Genomic DNA, 21,236 nt, shown 5'->3' on the forward strand with positions numbered 1-21,236 from the left:
ATGTTGGGGGGCCAGCGTGTAGATCGGCCCTCAACCACTGGCCTCAGAGGTGCGAGGTCCCAGGTTCCATCCGCTGCACCACCAATAATGTCCATAATAGATTCCAGGGGCTTCTGGACATGGGCGGTTGGGGAGCTCAAGGTTAAGTACAGCGTGTGATCCAGGCTAGGACAGCATGCTGACCCCTGACCCCCACCCCACACACTGGGGGTACAAGGGACCGAGCATGCAGCCTCTGGTACATTCCTTCTTCATTTTTACTAAAAGTTAAATAAATGTACAGGCTCCCTGGTTCTCCCACATCAGCTCTCTCAGTCCTGGGTGGAGAAGACCCCCCCCCCCCAGGGCCCCCTGCAGCAGCCTGGGGTGCTCAGACTCACTGCTGGGGCCCCTCCCCCTCAGCCAGGCCGAAGTGCAGTCCCCACCGGGGGACACCGCTCCCCCCAGGGCACCTCCTGGATCCCTGCACTGCAGCTTCTCCCCAGACAGGTGGGGGCCCAGCCCCCAGACTCAGGCCCCAAGGGAGTGAGGACAGCCCCTTGCCCTGAGGGCTGCCCCAGAATGGCAAGATGCCAGGCTGGCATGAACGGCGCAACGCTGGGGCAAGAAAACCAGGGCGGGCTCGGGGGAGTGGGGGGGGGACCTGGCGGTCTGGCCCTGGCCTCGAGTGGTGCTCAGGGAATGTCACGTGGGGGGACCAGGGCAGAGCTTGAGTCTCTCCCAGCTTGGCGCGTCACAGCTGCACGAGTTCGAGTCCTGTGCTGTCCCCAGACACATGCGGGGGGTCGGGGCCCCGTGCTCCAGGGCAGGGGGCCCAAGGTTCTTGTCCCCTGATTCCCCTGCAGGCCTGCAGGCGCAGGCCCTGGTAGGCGGCCGGGGCTACTGGGATGAGGAGGCCATCTGCGTGGAGATGAACGTCTCAATGACGCTGTGGTTGGAGGGCAGCAGGTGGCTGTGGCCGGGGGTGGGTTCGGAGCTCTGGTACAGCACCAGGCTGCTGGACGACACTGCAAGGACAGGGACACACTGGCTACTCACTCCTCCCCGCCCGTCTGCCCCAGGCCAGCCTCTGCGTCCTCTCCCCCACCCAGAGATGTCCTAGCAGGAAGCCCTGATGTGAGAATGTGGTCATTTATCGGGGGGCAGAGAGAGCTCCCCAGCCATGCTCAGGAGCACAGGGACCACTCGGTGCTACGCGGTTCAAGCAAGCAGAATGAGCCGTTGCTTGGGGCAGGGCAGTGCTCGGGATCAAACTCTGGTCCTGGCGCATATACGAGGCATCACGTTAGCTCTGGGCACTGTCTCCCTGGCCCCTGGGCGTGAGTGCGCTGAGGCTAATAACCCCTGTGTGGGGCCAGCTGTGCTGTGAAGACGGTTTGCAGCTGTGGGCAACACGCCTACAATCAGTGGACCAACTTACAGACTTTCCTGCCTTAGGGGCCAGAGCGATAGGTAGGGCGTTTTCCTTGCACATGGCCGATGGAGACTTGATCCCAGCATTCCCTAGGGTCCCCCGAGCACCACCAGGAGTAACTCCTGAGTGCAGAGCCAGGCGTAAGACCTGGACATCGCCAGCTGTGCCCCTCCCCCAAAAAAATTTAAAAAGGATTTTCCTGCTGCATCGTCGTGGGCTGGCCCAGTCTGTCAGAGCAAAATCAGGATTCTGGGCCTGACTGCCCTGTCCTGCCCTATATCCAACTTGCCAGCTGCACTACCGTGTAAGCAAACTCCCTAAATACTCATGTTCCTTCTGGCTCTGGAGGGCTCTGATTCAGAAAGTTGAAAGACGGGGTGAGTGGAAACAAGGCCAGGCCCTGGGCTAGGGAAGGATCTCCGAGAGCGGGCGGATGGGCTTTGCATGCGGGGAACTCTGGGTCCAGTCCCGGGCTCTGCATGGTCCCCATGCCCTGCTAGGTGTGACCCAAGGATACAGATCTGGCCCCATTACCTGGCAGGTGTTTGAGACCCCGTGAAGCCCCTCCGTCCTTGAGGATCCACTTTTGCAACTAACTAGGCTGAGGGTCCTCGTCCCGGCCAGAAACAGGAGCCCTTGTAACCGACCCTGCGGCCAGCTCCGGGGGGCACCGGCCTAGCAGTGACCCTCTTGCCTGAGCCACTCACCGGTGGGGCTGGTGCTGAGCCGGGGCGCGGGCTGCAGGTGTTGCAGGCCCGCGGGCTCCTGGCTGGGGATGTGGATGGCCGTGGCCTGGGACACCGGCGTGTGCAGGCCGGACTCGCCGGAGGCCTCCGTGTCCGAAGCGAAGACCTGGGTGGGCAGAGCAGTGTCCTGAGCCCCCAGGGCTGGACTCCCGGGTGCCTCCCAGAGCCCGGGAGCCAGGGCCGGGGCCGGCAGGAGCCTTACCTGTTTGGTGGGCGTGAGGCTGGCCAGGGCACTCAGGTTGGTGGAGTCGGCAATGAGCATGGTCTGCGGAAGCAGGCCCGTGTGTGTGTACTGGGCCACCTCGGACTTGTGGCTGTAGAGGGCTGCCAGGACGAGAGGGGGCAGACAGGCATCAGGACGGCCGGGCCCTCCCGGGAGCCTCCACGTTCAGGCTCTGAGCAGTCGGGGCGATCGGCCCCAGGGTGGTGGCTGGGGTCTCCAGGCTGGTTCCAGAGGATGGAAGAACTCTGTTCCCAGCTGCAGGAGACCCTCAGCCTGGCCTGGGGGAGGCTGCGAACCCAAACGCAGCCCCGCCTATCACCTGGGCATGACAGGTAAAGCGGGCCAGGGGAGGGCCTCTGGGAGGGACGAGCAGAACAGAGGGTGGCGGCACCGCCATCTCCAGGACCCCCTCAGCCCCTGCACCCACAAACACATGCGCAAATGCACACAGATCCTGCACGTGTGCACAGACACACAGAGGGGGCATCTCCGCAGAACCCAGAGTCCCGTCAGCCCCTATACATACCACACACAAACACACGAACATACATGCAAACACACCACATGCGTGCACACACACAGAGCATACAGGCTCCGGCAGAAAAGGCTGGAAGCCACATCACACAGACTCAGAGCCTCGCTTCCTGCAGACACAGACGTTCGGCCCAGGACAGAGTCGTCCCCTTCCGCCCAGAGATGCTTGGTCCCTTCCACCCAGAGACATCCACAGATGCCACTGAGGTGTGAAAGGCTGCAGCCTCCTGCCGCGCCTTGGTTGGCCTTGCCATCCCACCCTCCTTGCTCCCTAATCTAAGAGCTCTGGGGTGAGGGTCAGGGCCCTCCAGGGGATTCTTAGAAGGGGTGCATTCCCTCCCACATCGACAGACCCCCGACGTGTACCCCCTCCCAGACGTGCACGCACAAAGCACATCCTGGCCCACGGTCACGGAAGCCCCCCACCCCCCACTTCCCCAAGTTCACAGAGACCCCCACCCCGACCACCCACTCACCGTGTGGGCTCTGCAGCTGGGCCATGGTGGCCATGAAGGGGCTCTGGGTCACGTGGCTCTGCACGGGGGGCATGAGCGGCTGCTGGTAGGGCGGGTGCAGCGGCTGGGAGAACTGCACGGGCTGCAGTGTGGTCAGGCTGCTGCCCATGCTGTTGATGACCGGCACGCTCTGGGCCTGTGTGGAGGCCAGGCCTGGGCCACGGGAGGGACAGGAGTCAGCCTGGCCGCCCCGGGCCCCGCCCATCCAAACCCAAAGAGCTGGGGACTGAAAGTTCTGCCTCCCCCGCTCCCCAAGACCTAGACACCACCTCACGCTAGGACCTGCCACTCACGGGGCCCGCGAAAGACCTCCTGCCCCAGATCCCCTGGCTCGTTCTGAGACCGTGGGTGTGTGAGACATGGGGCCCTCGTCCCCTGCAGTGCCACGGCCCTGAAGCCGGGCTCTCCCCTCTCCTCACAGCCTCCTGCTTAGCTTGGATGGGGGCTTCCGCGGAGGGGGCCCCATGGTCCCTGGGTGGAGAGAGCGAGGGGGTCAGAGTTAGACTGTATCTGACCCGACATGGTCCCCGACACTGCAGGGCCCTTGAGCCTGAGCACTAAACCACCAGCTTGGTCTTCTGAGATCCACCAGGAGTGGCCCTGGGTCCCCTGGGCAGTACTTAGGAGGTCCCTCTGAAATAATGACGAAACAAAGAACTTCAGTCTCCCGTCCCACTGCTTTCCCAGAGACATGGAACCGTAGGAGGTGAACTCGGTGGAAGAACAAATACGTGATTTGGTAGGTGTCCTTCTGTGCCTCCCACTTGAGAGGCTGCGACTTTGCTCTGCCTGGTCACTTATGCCCCCCTTCCCGATCATGGTGCCTGGCACAGAGTAGGCTGCCAGTTCAAGGAGTGAGTAATAAGTAAGTGAATTGATGAGTGAATAAGTGAAAGAATGAGTGAGTGAGCATGTGGGTAGATGAGTGAGCATGTGAGGGAGGACTGAATGGGTGAATGAGCATGTGAGTGTGTAGACAGGTGGGCGGGTGAGTGAGCGAGAGGAGTGTGTGAGTGAGCCTGTGAGTGAGAGCAGATGAGTGAGACTGAGCAGGTGAGGGAGAACTGAGCAGGTGAGGGAGAACTGAGCAGGTGAGGGAGAACTGAGCAGGTGAGGGAGAACTGAGCAGGTGAGCTCCTGCCAGTCATGGAGCTGAACGGAATCCGCAGTGGACAGAGGGGACACAGGCATGGCCGGGTGGGCAGGACGAAATGGGACGAGCTGAGAGAGAGTGAGCATGAGAGAGAGAGAGTGAATGAGCATGTGAGTGTGTGAGTGGGTGAATGAGTGAATGGGAATGTGAACAAGTGGATGGGTGGGTAGGTGGATGAGAGTGAGCATGTGAGTGAGAGTGGGTGGGGGGGGTGAGTGGATGGGTGGGTAGATGGGCGAGTGAGTGATTGAGCATAGCAGTGAATGAAAAAGAATGTGAGTGAGAGTGGGCATGAGAGAGTGAGTGAGCAAGTGAGTGAATTGGTGAGTGGGTGGGTGGGTGAGTGAGTGAGTAGATGGGGGGTGTATGAGTGAGTGAGTGGTTGGATGGGTGGGTGACTGAGTGGGTGGGTGGGTGGGTGGATGAGTGAGTGAATGAGCTGTGAGTTGTGGGTGGGTGGGTGGGTGGGTGAGTGAGCTTGTGAGTGAGTGATTCCCACTCCAGCTCCTGTGGGGGTCCCATAAGCCCACCCTCCAGAGCTCCCCCATCTCCACCCACTCACCAATGACCAGGGTGGAGGTACCGGTGTTGGTGAAGGTAGGCCCCAGGGAGGCAGGCTCCCCCGGCCCGATGGCCATCACCCCGGGCAGCGAGGCCATGATAAGGTTCTGGGGTTGCTGGTTGAGACCTGGGGATGCCTGCTCCAAGCTGTGTAGTGCTGTCAACGTGCTGACGGGGGGCAGGGGACCGCCGGTGGCAGAGACCTTGGAGGGGAAGCCAAGCTGAGTGGCAGGGGGGCACACGGGCTCCCAGGTGACCCGCCCCAGCGTACCCAGGCAAGGCAGGAGGGGGCGGGCAGGGGACACTCACCAGCTTGGCTTCTGTGCTCAGCAGGCTGTGACTGGGCTCCAGGCCCGTGGGGGACACTTGGTGCAGCGGCGCAGACACTGTCACCAGTGGCCCCCCAGTGCTGGAAGGCACCTCTGCTCCCTCACTGGTAGTGGGCGGTCCATAGCGCACCCCTGGAACAGAACCACATCAGCCCCAGCACCCACTGTTCTGCCCCTGCTAGCCTCCCTTTCTCCCCCTCGTCTCTCACTGCTTGGGGCGGTCCCTGGGCAGCCCCTTGGGCCACTTCCAGCCCACCCTGGCTTCCAACCCTCCAAAGCCAGGGCTGTGCTGGATGAGCCCTGACCCCTACAGCCCAGTGCTCGGCCTGACACACAGGAGGCTCCCACGAGCCTGGAGGGGACCAGAGTGAACCCAGGCTGATGAAACTCAATGGCAGGCCCCGGAAAGAAGGTGAAATGAGCTGAATGAGACCAAATGGGGGTGAAGCGGAGCTAAGCTAAATGACACCAGGATGAGGTGCATGGAATCCAATCCCTCCAAGTTGCATTATGAACTGAATTCCCTGAAGTCGTATTTATTGCAACGGAATCAACTGGACGGGAATGGGATTGGGTTAAGCTGGGTATGGAGTTCGAGTAGGTGACTTGTGTCACCATGAGCTGCACAGATCGAGCGGAATTGAATGGAATGAAGAGAACCTGCCAGTCATGGAGCTGACCGGAATCCACAGTGGACAGAGGGGACACAGGCATGGCAGGGTGGGCAGGACGAAATGGGACGAGCTGAGGGAGTCGAGTGGTCAGTGGAATGGAGGGTAGGATGATTTCTGACTCCTCCCCCATGCTCACCTCTGCCCCCGTGGCCCTCTGTCCACAATGCACTCACCATGGACCTTACTGGGGGACAGGGTGGCCGGGGCCAGGCCCGGGGAGCTGTGGGCAGGCAGCGTAGGGCCAGGACCTGGCCCTGGGGGCGTCCCAGTGTAGGTGTCCATGGCCAGCTTGTGGCGGAAGGCTTCTTCCTTGCGCCGGTTGGCAAACCAGTTGTAGACACGCACCTCGGTGACAAGGTTGGAGCCCAGCCCCTGGGCCTGTGACGGCGACACTCCCCGCTGGATACACTCCGCCCTGCAGAGAGATCTGGGCTCAGAGAGGCCTTGCCGGGGGCGGCAGGCTTGGCTCTGTGCCCTGTTATTTATGGGGGCCAGGGAGGAGCTTATTCCCGGCAGGGTTCGGAGGACCCTGTGGAATGCTCAGGATTGAACTGGGTCGGGTTGCAGGCAAGGCAAACGCCCTCCCTGCTGTGCTGTCACCTCTTTGGGCCCAGCTCTGGGCTCGGCCCCCAGTCCTGCTGCCTGGCCTTGCGCGAGTGTCTTTGCCTCCCTGGGTCATTCCTCTCACCACGAGCCCCACAGAGAGGGGTGCTGCAGTGAGGGTCCCCGGAGTGGCTGCTCAGGGGCGAGGTGGTAGGGCGGGGGGGCCAGGGCTTTGGGTTCCTTCTGGGTCGAGAGCAGACTTGCAAGGGCTTGGGCGGTGGCGGCGGTGGCGGGGGGGGGGGGGGGGGGGGGGGCGGGGGAGGGGGGGGCGGGGTCTGGGGAGCACAGCACCCATTCCCCACTGCGGTACCGGTTACACTCCTCCACCAGCGCCTCCCGCTCCTCTTTGCTGGGGTTCTTCTGCCTCTCGTAGGCCTGGAACAGGATCTGCTGCGATGCAGGGCCCCACTTGAAGCGATTTCTCCGCCCCTTCTTGGTGGGCAGCTCGTCGCCTGTGGGCTCTTCGATCAGGCCCCCCTGGCCGGCGTGGGTAAACTCTGCAGGTGAGGTGGGGCGGTTAGACCCAAGAAAGGTCAGCGCCCACATGCCGGTCAGCGGCTCGCTCCCCACGCCCAGCACAGCCCAGCAAAATCAAGAGCACTGGCCACTCTGACTTGGCCCAGATGACGTGAAGCGGGGACCCAAACCAACACCTCCTCAGCGGGCAGGGGTGCTCCCCAAAGGGACAGTCAGCAGCTGCATCAGGCGGATGCCCCCCTGTTTTTAATTGTCAATTTTTTTCTCCTTCATTTGTTCGGTTGGTTCTCGTTTGGTGAGCCCCGAGGGCAGTGCTCCTGGGCTGCTGCAGGCTCTGGAGACCGGCCGTGCCCAGGGTCAGACCCCAGCCCCCCCACCCCCCGCAGAGCCACATACCAGCCACAAAGCCATCTTTTGGGGCTCATTGTCTCCCTTTTTTCCTCTTTCTTTCTTTCTTTCTTTCTTTCTTTTTTCTTTCTCTCTCTCTTTCCTTCTTTCTCTCTTTCTTTCTTTCTCTCTTTTTGGCTTTTTGGGTCACACCCGGCAATGCTCAGGGGTTACTCTTGGCTCTGCACCCAGGAATTACTCCTGGCATTGCTTCGGGGACCATGTGGGATGCGGGGGATCAAACCTGGGTTCGTCAATGTCCAAGGCAAACACCCTCCCCGCTGTACATCACTCCGGCCCCTCTCTTTTCTTAAAATTAGATGCTTAGTGCCTTTCCCCTCAAAATCTAGATCATTTTAGTAGAAGAGGGGAATATACATATAATATATACATATATGTGTATATGTGTATATGTATACACACACATACATATTTGTGGGTTTTTTTTTTTAATTTTACCCAGGCTCAAAAGTGTGAAAGTGCATATGGGAGGTGTCAGGCTGAAACTGATGAAAAAAGCCCCACCCTCATCCCCAAGGCCAAATCTTCCCACCTGTAGATAGGGCATTTCTGAGCATCAGCCTCTGAGCCTTCACTCATGCCCTTCCTCTGCCTGAAACACTCTTCCATACATCTCGGGGTGGGGTCCAACTTCCACTCACCCTTAAAGTCCTCGTCTTTGGGCTCTTTCCTGCTGCCCCGGCCCCCAGAGAGAGCGGGGGTGGCTCTCTCCCTCTCTCCCACCCCAGCCCCTCCACCCCAGCTTGGAACCCCTTTAAGCCCCCTCCAGCCCTCCCCCTCCCTCCCACCCGCAGCGCACCTGCGCACAACAGTCCCGGGGCAGGTGGGGCCGCCCCATGCTTCGTCCGTCTCAGTTGTTACTTACGCTGGGCCACCTCTCGCTGCTTGCGGACGTACCAGGTGTACAGGGCAGCGCGCTTCTGTGTCTTCATGGGGGGTGCCCTTGTTGAGGTGCTGCGACAGGTGGGACTGGTTGAGGCCGGTGGTGTCCACCACCTCCCGCTGCGGGATGTTGTGCTGGTGCAAGTACGACCTGACCATCCTGGCCACACGCCATGGGTCCTCCCTGGGAGGGGGTGAGCCCGTTCAGTTGGGGGTGCAGGGCTAGGTCCTAGGAGCCCTTCTCCCCAGCCAGCCCTGCAGTGGAGACTGTGGCTGCCTGCAGGCAGGGAGCCCAGTGCCCACCCCGGACTCAGGGACAGCTCCCTGTCAGGATTCTAGCCAAGACACAGGGACAAGGACACAGCGGCAGGACATAGAATCTTGCCCACCCCCGCCCACAGCAGGCCTGAGGGGTCCCCATGCAGACATGGGAACAGCGAGAAACTCCTGCATACACAGAGATAAAGTGTGAACAGATCCACCATCTCACATGCAGAGATGGCGGGTGCTCACCTCTGTGTCTCCTGTGGTACTCTCCGCATCCTACATGGAGATGGGATTCATAGCTGTCTGACCACTGTGAGGCCAAGGAACTGTTCAGCACCCAAAAAAAGCCTGACATGAGCATGCCCCTGATGAATGCCTGGGGGAAGCAGGGGGTAAGTGGATGGATGGATAGATGGATGACGGATGGATGGACGGAAGGGTGGATGGGTGGGTGGGTGGAGAGATGGATGGTGGCTGGATGAATGGGTAAATGGATGGATGGATTGATGAATACATGCATGCGTGTATGAACGGATGCGTGAATGGTTGGATGGATGCATGGATGAATGGGTGGATGATGCTTGGATGGATAAATGCATGGATGCATGGATGGATGCATGCATGCAAGATGGATGGATGGTTGGATGGATGGATACATGGATGATGGGTACATGTGGGTACATGGATGATGGATGGGTGGATAGATGGATGAACTGTGGAAGGATCGGTGAATAGATATCAATTGATATATTGGTGAGCATCAATGAGCAGATGGATGGATGGATGGATGGATGGATGGATAGGTAGATGGAGATGAATGGATATGAATGGGTGAACTGGTGAGCACATGGGTGGCCGGATAGATGGATAAGGGACATCTCGGGGGTGGGGGCGGGAGTGGGTCTGAAAACAAGGAGAAAAATAAGTTCACAGCTGGGACTGCAGAGGCTGCACCCTGGTGTTGTAGCTCGTGCCGTTGGTGCCACCAGAATCACATCCCACCTGAAAGAGTTCAGGCCTGAGTCAAGCTACAGGGGAAATGGCAGTTTTGCAAGGCATGAGCATCTGCCCACAGTCCTAAGCCAGCTGCCCCCAGCTCCCACAACCTCAGGCCGGCAGCCACGTCCCAAGTGAGGGGCAGTGGGCACCAAGAGGGCACTCAGAGACCTTAGGCCCCAGAGTCCACCCTGTGCTCTGAGTTACTCCCACTAGCAAGACTCAAAGGAGTAGGGGACACCTAGAGTCCATATTCCTGTCCCCTGCTCACAGACAGAAGGAATCCAAACACCAGACTGTACCCCATAAATCAAACACACACACACACACACACACACACACACACACACACACACACACAGAGTCTCCGCCCTCCTTCTCTCCCCCTTCCTGAGCTTGTGTGACAAGGACATCAAAGCAGCATCCCATGGCATGGAAATAGGCAACCGAAGCATTGGATCCCAGGTCTCCAAAACCTCCTGGACCAGCTCAACCCTCTGCCCAGTAATTCACTTCTGGCATTGGAGCCTTCCAATGTTGCCGGTATGACGAGTGGCCTGTGTCACCGACTTGTTTGGCCCGGCCAGAGTTGGGAGGCTGAGTAAACCTCCTCCCTGCTACCACAGAAAAGGGAAGCCGGAGACCAGGTGGGGTCGAGTGTGGCTGGCCACCGGCTGTGCTGCCACCAAAGCAACATCTGTGTCCCTGCTTCATGCAAGGACACGGAAGCAAGTGTAGGGAGGTGTCTCAGGGGAAATCGGGGGGCCGATGAAATAGTGTGTGGCTAGGGAACTTCCCTTGCATGCCACTGACCCCGGTTCCATCTCCAGTACCCCATATGGTCACCCCCTGAGGCCCACCAGCAGTGATTCTTGAGCCCAGAGCCAGGAGTAAGCCCTGAGAGCACTTTTGGTGGGGTGGAGCTCAGACGCTTCACCTGCAAAAAATGAATTTAAGAGGCTGGAGCAAGCTCCAAGTGTCAAGTACATTCTCTGCCCGCAGGGGGCCCAGGTTCCATTCCGAGGACTCCCGAGCACTGCCAGAAGAGCTGGAATCAGCCCCCTGCACCACCGGGCATGGCCCCTGGTGGAAGGAATTGTGTGGCTCAGTTACAGCACGTGCTCTGCACACAGGAGGCCCATGGCGCAGCCTTACGCCCTGCAAACAAACCTAACTATGGAAAGCCCGGCCCGCCTCCCCAGACCTTCTTCATCCTCAGGGGACCCGCCTTGCCCCCGGGACCATGCCCAGCTCCCCTGAGAGACACAGGCCTCCTCCCATCAGCCATGACGAGCTCCCACTCACACCAGGAGGAGAAAGAGCTAAGACAGGTCATTTTCAGTTGCTTTTATTGGGGAAGGGACGGAGGGTCACGCTAGCAGTGCCCAGTGCTGGGGGCAGGGGGTCACTTCTTCTTGTGGTGCCAGGAATTGAGCCCACGCCTCTTGCCTGCAAATCCTGAGCCCAGACCTGCTGAGAGGTCTCCGGCCCAGAGGGCAGGTTCTGTCTGAAGCCTCAGTGGCAACGTCCCAACTGGGTAAGCACCAGAGCAGGGAGTCAGATGTCAAGGAAGGCTCAGTGCTAAGGGCCGGACCTTCAAGTCTTACAGCCCCCAGAGAAGGTAAGTACTGTCCGTGCCCACTGCACAGATAGGAAGACTGAGACCAAGAAGCATGGAGCTCCCCCATTCTGGGCTGAGACTCGACAAGCACCCCACTCCCAGGCTCCTCTCATTGGCTTTCAGGAGCTCCTTGAACCTCTCTCCCCACCTGTGCGCGGGCTGCCTGCCAGTCAGGGCTAGGAGGGAAGGGCGGGCAAAGTCCAGCTGTGTGCTGGGCAGCAAACATGTTTATCTGATTTCAGGAGCCGGCCTGCCCCGGCCTCCCCTCCTCCCCCACCAGTGCTCCCTCCCTACTCTCTCCTCCCGCCACCCCGGCTCCAGCCGTCAGCTCCAATCTCCCCGTCGCTGTCTCTGTGAGTCTGTCTCTCAGCTACCAATTTCATAAGTCGTTTGATATAACGAGGTCATATAGGAAGCACGTAGAATTTTTCAATTGAAAGAATTTACTTTCTGGGTTCCGTTCTGACCCAGATAGTGTTAGTTTGGTTTTGTTTTTTGGTTTTTGTTTTTTTTTCCTATTGTAGGTTTTGGTTTCTCCCCCAGAAATTGGTTTTATTTGATGTGTGTCTGCCTGTTTCCCTGGTGTTCTCTGTTCTTTACCCCAACACACACACACACACACACACACACACACACACACACAGAGAGAGAGAGAGAGAGAGAGAGAGAGAGGAGTTTTCAGTTTTGTCCCTGTTTGCTGGGACAAGAAATCTCCCAAGCACTGCCCAGAGGTTCCATAAGCCACGTCTAGCAATATGCAGCCAACCAGGCTGGCCCAGTGCCCTGCCGGAGGCCACCAGACTCTCGCCCAGCCGTGCTTGACTGACAAGGCAGCACCTGGGATGGCCCTCAGAGTCTCCCTCCGGCCAGGTGAGCTTCCCCAGCCCTTGAAGCCATCTCCGCAGCTCCTCACTCTTTATTTCAGGACAGTTTCTTCAACTCAGAGCTAAGAAGCCACATCTGGGGGCTGGAGAGTGTGGGCAGCAAGGCGCTTGCCTTCTTGCAGGGCTGGGGTGGTCGGGACCCTGGTTTGAATCCCCGGCACTGCCTGGGGGCCCCCTGAGCACTATCGGGGGTCACTCCCTGAGCACAGTGCCAGGAATGGTCTCTGAGCAGTGCCGGCATGACCCAAGCCCATAAAATAAGAAACCCAAGGGCTCAGGGAGACGAGCCAAGCTGGTCTCCAGCCCCAGCTCCGGGGTTCAGCACCTGCCAAGTGACCTCGCATGCCCCACCCCTGCGCAGAGCACCTGCCGCAGAGCCAGCAATCCAGCACACAGGCCCTGCAAAGGCTGACCGACATTATGCCGCCATTACCGAGGCAGGCCCAGGGAAGCACCCTCTGCCCCATCTCCCTCTTCCTACGTCCTGTTGGTTCCTCTGGCCCACTGTCCCTGAGTTGCTGGGGGCGGTCCCCTGGCCATGGACCTGGACAGCCAGCCAACAGGGCCCCTCTCTGGGGAGGAGAGCTGAGTTCTCAGAGCCAGACTTCACATCTGCGTGTAGGAAGCCAATGGCCAAGCTCGTGGGAGGATGGGAGTACAGAAGGGGAGGAGGAAGCAGATGCTAGTGTTGGAACCAGATGTCCGGCCAAGCCCAAACGCATGGTAGGGAGAAAGTTGCACCCACTTTTATGTTTCCCTGTAAGGAAGGCAGGGAGAGTGTCAGTGGGGGGCAAGCCGAGGTCGGACCCAGGAGAGCACTGGGGGACGTGGCACTTGAATGTCACACCTGCGCCTGGTTCCCATGGCAACCCATGGTCGGACCAGCTGTGGTCAGGACCTCACTTCTGGGCGTTGCCACCCACCTGGGGATGGGAAATGCAGGAAGCCTAGACCAGCAACCAGAACTCTGCCACTCCCCACGGCCTCCCAGACCCCACACTTTAGGGGGGGTCTCAACTGTGTTCCCTCCCTGCCCTACATAAACACTCCCCTCTACGCCCGTGGGCGGTAGCTCCTTCACCCCTCCTCTACCTTGCTTCTAGTTATCTCACATTCTTCGTGACATCGTCCTTGGGGAGACGCAAGAATCAGGGAGCAGCGGAGCTACGCTAAGGGATGAGCTTCCTCACAGCTTGGCTTGTAAACCCCAGCGAACGGGGCTTTACAGCAGCCACGGGAGAAGAGTCTCCTGAGCAAGGACTCTGGGAGCCGAAGACGGAGCCAGTGACTCCAGGTGAAGGTGAAGAACAGGGCCAGGAAGACGCCTCCCCTCGGCCCCTCCCCCCATCTCCCCTCTCCTCCCCACCTACCAACCTCCCCACCGCTGCATCTCTGCACCCCCCCCCGCCTCCCTGGGACTGAGCAGAGTCTGGGATTGGGGTGATCAGGATCCAAGTCCTAACCTTCCTGCCTTGATAAGCATCACTTCAGACGAGCCCCTTGTCCTCTCCAGCCTCCATTTGCTCCTCTGTAAAGTGGAGCCAGTGGTGACACCCATTTCTTGCACTTCCTGTAGGCTGCAGTCCACACACCTGCCACATGCCTTGTGCTCCTGAGCCCTCTCAGCGCGCTCATCCTCTCCACCCTGAAGGGGAAACTGATGCATAGGAAAGGGCAATCCCCAGCCCTAACCAGAAGGGGTAGAGCAGGGATTTGGACTGGGCCAGCCGGTGTTCCTGGGTCTCCTGGTGGGCAAGACCTGAGGGCTTCCGGGAGAAGGTTCGCGCAGCTGGGGGAGGGGGGATGCTGGACATTCGAGACGTGTTCAAAGGAGGCTTGTCTCCACTGTGCAGCAGAGGTTCCCAGGGCCCCCCGAGAATCCTTGTCATTCCTTCCCACTATGTCAGGCCCTCGGTGAACAGGATAGTAACAGACCCTGCCCTTGAAGCATCTGTTCTCATGCCAGAGATAGGAGACAGACACAGGGAGGCAGTGCCGTGGACAGGGCACTTGCTCTGCTTGCGACATCCCATATGGTTCCCACTAGGAATGAGCCCTGAGCCTGGAGTCAGGAGTAAGTCCTGAGCACAGCTGGGTGTATCCCACACCACCACCAAAAAGAAAGAAAAAGAAAAACCCAGAAGATAATCATCAAGACAGGAAGGGACAGGAGAAGATCAGCGGAGGCAGTGGAAGAGAGATTGACTGGGGGTGGAACAGTCTGGGAAGGCTTCCCTGAGGAGGTAACATTTGAGCGGAGGAGCAGAAGGAATGGACCCTGGGATCATCTGGGCAGAAGGAGCAGCTCAAGCAAAGGCCCTGAGGTGGGCATGAGCTACATCAGAGGGACTGCAGCAAAGGGAGGTCCCTGGGTGCGTGGGGTGGGGCATGGGGGATCAGACCACGAGGAAAGAGAACCAAAATGGGATTCTATGTCCAGGGAGAAGTTGAGGCAGAAAGCAGCAGAAGGAACAGTACCAGGTCCCGCAGTGAAGCTGAGGGGAGAATGGAAGTTCCTGCTGGGACCCCAAACTCCGGCTCCCACCAGCCCTCACCTGCCGCCTCAAGACCCTCCCAACCTTGTTCAGAGAAACCACCACTTCCTGCCTCCTGCCTCTGCAGACCCTGCAGCCTCAACCTCCCCTGGCAACCCCTCCCCAGGCGACCCCCAGCCTAGCCCCTGTGGCTCCCCAGACCCTGGGGCCGGGAAGCCCCACTTCTCTGCTCCGAGGCGTTTTTTCCTGACGCCTTTTGTTACCTGAACAATAAGTAACCCAGGTAGTTAGTTATCAACTCCGCAGGAACAAGGAGCTGGTTGATAATTTATAGCAACATCTCAAATTTAAATGGAAAGTAAATAGCACGCCGCTGGCATTAAAGAAACCCCAATGGGCAGGGAGCAGCGCTGCGTCCCGCCGGCGGGCGCCTGCCGCGCGCGCTCGCAGCCCCGTGCCCACGCGGGGAGGCGCGCGGTCCGCGTCCGCTCCGCTCCGGCCTCCGGGCCGGCACCCCCCGCGCCCGGCCGCCGCCTGCCCCGCGGCTCCCTCCGCGCCCGGGGAACTTTGACCTCTGCTCCCGCCCCCACCGATGCCGCGGACCGAGCCCCCCCGCCGCGCCGCCCGAGGGGGCGCTGACCACGAGGGCCCCTCGCCAGGTAAGGAAGGCCTTCGGCACCCGGACCCCCACTTCCCGCCGGAGCCCCCAGGCGCGGGGCCGGCGGGCGGGCGGGCGTCCCGGCCCCACCCTGGCCCCGTCGCCACCGCCGCTGCGGGCTGGGCGCTGCCTCTCCCCTGCAGAGAAGCCCTTTGCCCTCCGCTTCCTGCCGACTCAGGGGGCCCCGCCGTCCCCTGCCCCCTGCCCAGGCCGCCGAGGCTCCCAGAGGCGGGACCGGCCCTCCCCCGCCGCGAGCTGGATCAGGACCTTGGACAGAAAAGAGCCAGTCTGGGGCCTCTCGGGCCCTCCCCAGGACCCCGGCCCCCCGACTGGACTCTGGCCTCCCGTGGCAGGGCTGCCGCTGAGCTCCTTCTCTCTCCGGGCCTCAGTTTCCCTGACCTGGAAGTATCTGCCCAGGCCTCTGCCTGGACATTTTCCCCCAGAGACACCCCGACACCCCAGTGCAAGCCCCTCGGAGGGAGGGGTGCCCAGAGCCTGGACCGGGCTTCCTGTGAAACGCCCCCCTCCCTGGCCCGCTCCCCCACCCCCACTGTGGGCCGGGGTGGGCGGTTGTCCCAGATCTCCCCAGCCGCCATCCCCACGAGTTAATGATCACAGGCCTTATCAGAGCCTTTTGCCGTTTATAAATTTATAAAACAAAAGAGAAATAATAACGCCCGTGGGTAATTAGTAACCAGGTCAGCTCCACTGAGGAGAGGGGAGCCTCCGTCCTCCAGAAATGGGGAGCGTCGGGTGGAGGGGGGGACACACACGTGAGACCTGCGGGGTGGGGGGAGGGACGAGACCCCTGAGGAGGGGGTAAAGCTCCAGCACGGGGCTCCAGCTGCCTCAGGTAAGAAAGCCCCTGGCTTGGCCGAAACCCCCGGACCCCCTCTGGCCCTGGCCTCGCAGCCCACCCCCTGCACCGCGCTTCCTGGCCCGACCCCAGTCTGAGTGCTCAAGAAAGTTGGGGTTCGGGCACAGAAGAAATGGAGGTTCAGTGGGGCCTCGGACCCTGCGGTTCTCCTTGCCCCTCACCCCCATTCCTGGGCCCCTGGGGGTGTCTCCCCATCGCCCAAGTGCTGAGCTGGAAGTAGGGGGCCCCGAGTACTGGGCCGGGGGAGGCCCTGATGCCCAGCCAAGCCCCCCAAAGGCCCCTTCCTGGACACGGAGGCTGAAGGCCCCGGCCCCAGGACCCCAGGGCTAGGGGCAGGCAGGAGGCAGGCGGGGTGGGGGCGGCGCGAGCAGGGGTCTTACTGCAGCAGCGTCTCCACCACGGCCTTCTGCTGAGCCGCCTCCTCCGGGCTGAGGGTCTCCAGCTCCTTCAGGATGGGCGGCGTGAAGTCCTCCCCATCGTCGTCCGTCTCGTCCTCCGAGCCCCGCCGCTCGCCCAGCCCGTTGGGCAGCTCGGCCAGCTCCCCGCGTCCCGCGCTGCAGGGCTCGGCCTGGTCCAGGGGCCCCTCCGCGGCCAGCAGGTAGGGCCCCGGCTCCCCCAGCGCCTGGATCAGAGCCTCCTTGCTCAGACCCGAGTCCAGCAGGGCCGCCAGGAGCTCCGACTGCAGCTGGCTCAGTTTGGACACCATGGCGTGGCCGGCCCCGGGGCCACGCGGCCCACGGTCACCCAGCCGCGGAGCCGGCCACCGGCTGCCCCCTGCGCCGCGTGGGCTGTACGCCTACCAGCACCCACGCCGGGCTCCCCGCGCCCCCGAGTCCCCTCGAACCCCACGAAGCAAGCCCTCCGGGCACCCCCAGCCCCCAACCCTGGCCCCGGTGGCCACTGAATCCGGGCCCCGGGCCGCTCTGTTTACATTGGAGCTGGGGAAATTCTCCAAGGTTCATATTTATCCGTGTGCTTAGCGAAGGGATTGAACTTTGGACTTCAGTCTGCAGAGAGCAGGCCGCGCCACAGCGACCAAGCCGCCCGGAGAGGGCAGGTGGAGGAGGGGGTCGGGGCCTGGGGGCAGAGGGGACTGCGGGGAGGAGGGGTGCGACGGGCCCCTGGAGAGAAGGGGCCAGGAGCCAAGAAGGGTGAGACCGGGAGGGCCTTGTCGCAGGGGTGGGGCAGGGAGGCCATCGCAGGGAGCCCCAGATCCCGGTTTTTCCTGGAAAAAGAGTCCGCAGGCAGCCAGGTGGATGTAGACGGGCCAGCCCAATGTCAGAGCAGAGACGGGTCACAGCCATAGAGGGGGACGCGCCCCCATCACCAAGCACCCGCCGAGAGAGAGCAGTTTGACTCAAGTGTCCTGTGGGAGACAGCCCAGCAATTGTGCCCATTTCACAGAGGAGGAAACCAAGGCTGAGAGAGAGAGCCCCTTTGCCTAAGCACGCAGGATGCGGGGATAAGAGTGGAAGGCTGGGCGGGGGGCGAGCAGGGGGGAGGCGCTTGGATCCCAAGCAGCTGCCAGGAGGAACACAGACAACGCAACGGTAGAGAGGAAGATTTGGGGACGGGTTTGTTTGTTTGTTTTGGGCTATCCTATGCCTCCAAATCAAAACGAATGCTGGGGACTGGAACGACAGCACAAAGGGTAGGCGTTTGCCTTGCACATGGCCGACCCGGGTTTGACTCCCAGCATCCCATATGGTCCCCTGGGCACCGTCAGGAGTAATTCCTGAGTGCAGAGCCAGGAGTAGCCCCTGAGCATTGCTGGATGTGACCAAAAAAAAAAAGTTGAAGAAAAGAAAAGAAAAGGAATGTCCGCCCCAGAGCTGGCGGGGGTAGAAAGGGCCTCGGGGTTCCCAGGAGGCAAGAGGCAGAGTGGACGCAGGGGCTGAGGGGAAGGGCGAGAGGTCGGCCAGCGAGCCCGGAGGGGACTGACAGCACCCCACAGCCGCAGCCTGGGCTCCCAACGGCATCTGAGGAAGATGAGGGAGACGCGGCGGGGCCTCCCTCTGCATCTCCCACCCTTGTGACAGAAGGACCCCCTGTGTGACAGTGTCTGCAAAAAACGGTTGGGCTTGGCCAGGCCAGGCCACAGAGAGTGGGCCCGTGTCAATGGGGCTGGAGGTTCCTCAGGGGAGGAAGACCGTGTTCTCACGCTGATTGGGTGATGCCCCACGAGCTCTGGGAATCTACTGGAAAAACAAGCAAAACTGAACTGGACGCTTTTTTCTTTTTTTCTTTTTTTTCTTTTTGCGGTGCTGGGGATTGAGCCTGGGGTCCAACTACCCAGGCACGTGTTCTTCTGTCCCGTCTTGCACCCTTTGTCGAGGTGAATATTATTATGATGCATGAATCAATTAAAAGAAATTTTTAAATGAATGACAAAAAAGAAAAGCCTGTGGGAAACAAAACCTCCCGCTTTCCACCAAAGGTCCATGCAGCGCATGCCTGCCCTGTGAGGTCCTGACACCACCAAGTGGTCCCCAAGCTCTGTGCCCCACAAAGACGGCTCCTGGCCCTGCACCCTAATTCCGACTCTCCTCTTAACCTCTTCCTGACAGAGCGGGGCAAAGTTCTTGAAGTCAGCCAGTCCCATCCCAGAATAAGGAGGCGCACCATTTCCCAGGGTAGGCAGGGTGGGGGCCGAGGGGTGCTTTGTCCCCACCCCAGTCCTGGCCAGAGCGTTTCCAGACGGTTCAGTTCTGTGAGACAGCAGAGCCAATGTCAGGCTGGGCATCAGTGCAGGGGAGGAGTTGCCGCTAGTCTGAAGGCGGGTGGGGAGGAGAGCGGGCTGGGGGCCCTGCTGCTCGCGGGGGTCCCAGTCGCCTTCTTGGCCTGCGCCCTCATAGCCGGCACCCTGAGACCCCTACCCCAGCTCCCCTCCTCCCTGCCCACACCTGTCTCCTAAAGGGACAGGGGCTGCAATGAGGAAAGTTTTAATGTAGTGGAAGAGATTGTAATGTTTTCAAGTTTTCTGCTTTTGTTTTCAGGTCACACCGGCGATGCTCAGGGCTTACTCCTGGCTCTGCACTCAGGAATCACTCCTGGCGGTGCTCGGCGGACCCTGTGGGATGCTGGGGATCCAACCCTGGTTGGCCGCGTGTAAGGCAAGCGCCCTCCCTTCTGTGCTATCACTCTGGCCCCAGAAATTTTAATGTTTTTATTTCTTTATTTATTTATTTTTTGCTTTTTGGGTCACATCCAGTTATGCTCAAGGGTTGCTCCTGGCTCTGCACTCAGGAATCGCTCCTGGCGGTGCTCAGGGGACCATATGGGATGCTGGGGATCGAACCCGGGTTGGCCGCGTGCAAGGCAAATGCCCTACCCGCTGTGCTATTGCTCCAGCCCCAAAATTTTAATGTTTTTAAACAGATTTTTTTTTTAAGTTCTAAGCCTAATAGTAGAACCTCTAATCTCATCTCTTTTCACTCCGTAATGCTCCTTTGGGAAATTCCCTTGTTCTTTTCCTGGGTTTTGGGGCCACACCCGGTGGTGCTCAGGATCTCTGCTCAAGGGGTCATGCTCAGCCATGTTCAGGGACCCATATGTGATGCCAGGGATCTGGTCACGATTAGCTGCAAGGAAGGCGCGTGCCTTAACCCTGAACTGTTCCTCTGACCCCAACAGGAGATGTTTGAGTTATCTGCGGGACTCACCTGCCTCCTTCGGTCAGAGCTGCTGTGTATCTGTCAGGCCTCCCGTCAGCAGTTTAAACTCAGCTTTTTCCCACCGGGATGGGGACTGGCCGCGTGGAGGGCTGCTCTGTTCACCACGGCACCCCCAAGCCCGAGCACTCGCCCTGTGCTCTAGAGTGGACGCTCAGGAAATATGTGCGGGGCGAATGGCAGACTGTGGGTCCCAGCTCTGAGGCACAGAACGTGCAGAGCAGCTCTGAATTGGAGACTAGTATTATTCCCATTTTGCGGAGGAGAAAACTGAGACCCGGGATGTGGGCAACTTCCTCCGTCACACCCGCACCTTTCCCCCCACCCCAAGTCCAGAAGTCTGGCTTGACAAAAATGATTGATAGCCATCCCCCAGGTCTGCTGGGACCCCCGTCCTTTCCTCCAGTGCAAAGAGCTGGGGGGGGGGGGGCGGGGGAGGGGATCAATTCTCCAGCAGTAACAACAAAGTCTCCAATGGAGACGATCCATGAACAACGGGAGGACAGTGACAGTGACAGTGACAGGGCAAGGCCAAGGACCAAGCTGGCACCATCTAGTTCCATCCCAGCCCCAAAGCCACTTGGTGCCTGCACTGCCCTCTGGTGGACACAAGAGGGAGCCAGGCAGGAGGACCCAAAGTTTCACAATTTTGGGGTTTATTCACTTGGGATCTCCTGGACAACTGGCAGAGCTGGTGGGTTTAGATGGGGTGCCGGGCTGGCAGCAGTGCAGGAAGAAGCGTCCCAGGCCACTGGGAACATAGGCTATGGGGAACTGGACCTCACTTCTCTGCCAGCTGAGAACCCAGCCCCTCCACCCCCCACCCCTGCCCCCGGCCTTCTTCAGTACCCAGCGTCCCAGGGAACCAACCCCACAGAGACCATTGGCTTTTTTTTCCAGTTTCTAAAGGATCCATTGGCAAATATGCTGGAGCAGGGGACCCTCTTACTGCTCCAAATCAATCCAAGGATGAACTGTGCCACTGACCAGTGGATGGCCATGGATAACGGAACAGGGATATGTAGTTAACCCGGACTGTGCCCTTCAGTCTAGATACTTGGTTCTGGTTCGAAGGGCACTCCTGGCAGTGCTCAGGGCCGACTCCTGGCTATGAGCTCAGGGGTCACTTCTGTGGGGATTTTTTTCCCATTTTGGGTCACACCAGGCGATGCACAGGGGTTACTTCTGGCTCTGCACTCAGAAATCACTCCTGGCCATGCTCGGGGGACCATATGGGATGCTGGGGAT

At 60.1% G+C, this 21,236-nt stretch overlaps 1 protein-coding gene across 1 annotated transcript; it reads right to left on the reverse strand.

The window, feature by feature from the left end:
• Positions 1 to 411: 411 nt before the first annotated feature.
• Positions 412 to 17,121, reverse strand: HNF1A (HNF1 homeobox A). Its single transcript, XM_056131041.1, is given in 11 exon segments — positions 412 to 1,007; positions 2,122 to 2,266; positions 2,363 to 2,484; positions 3,394 to 3,585; positions 5,148 to 5,349; positions 5,456 to 5,607; positions 6,323 to 6,564; positions 7,063 to 7,249; positions 8,503 to 8,572; positions 8,574 to 8,703; positions 16,698 to 17,121. Coding segments are annotated over 11 exon segments (1,896 nt in total). The 5' UTR covers positions 17,024 to 17,121; the 3' UTR covers positions 412 to 879.
• Positions 17,122 to 21,236: the final 4,115 nt, after the last annotated feature.

The sequence above is a fragment of the Sorex fumeus genome, unplaced genomic scaffold (assembly GCF_029834395.1).
Source record: "Sorex fumeus unplaced genomic scaffold, SorFum_2.1 ptg000083l, whole genome shotgun sequence".
Taxonomy (NCBI): domain Eukaryota; kingdom Metazoa; phylum Chordata; class Mammalia; order Eulipotyphla; family Soricidae; genus Sorex; species Sorex fumeus.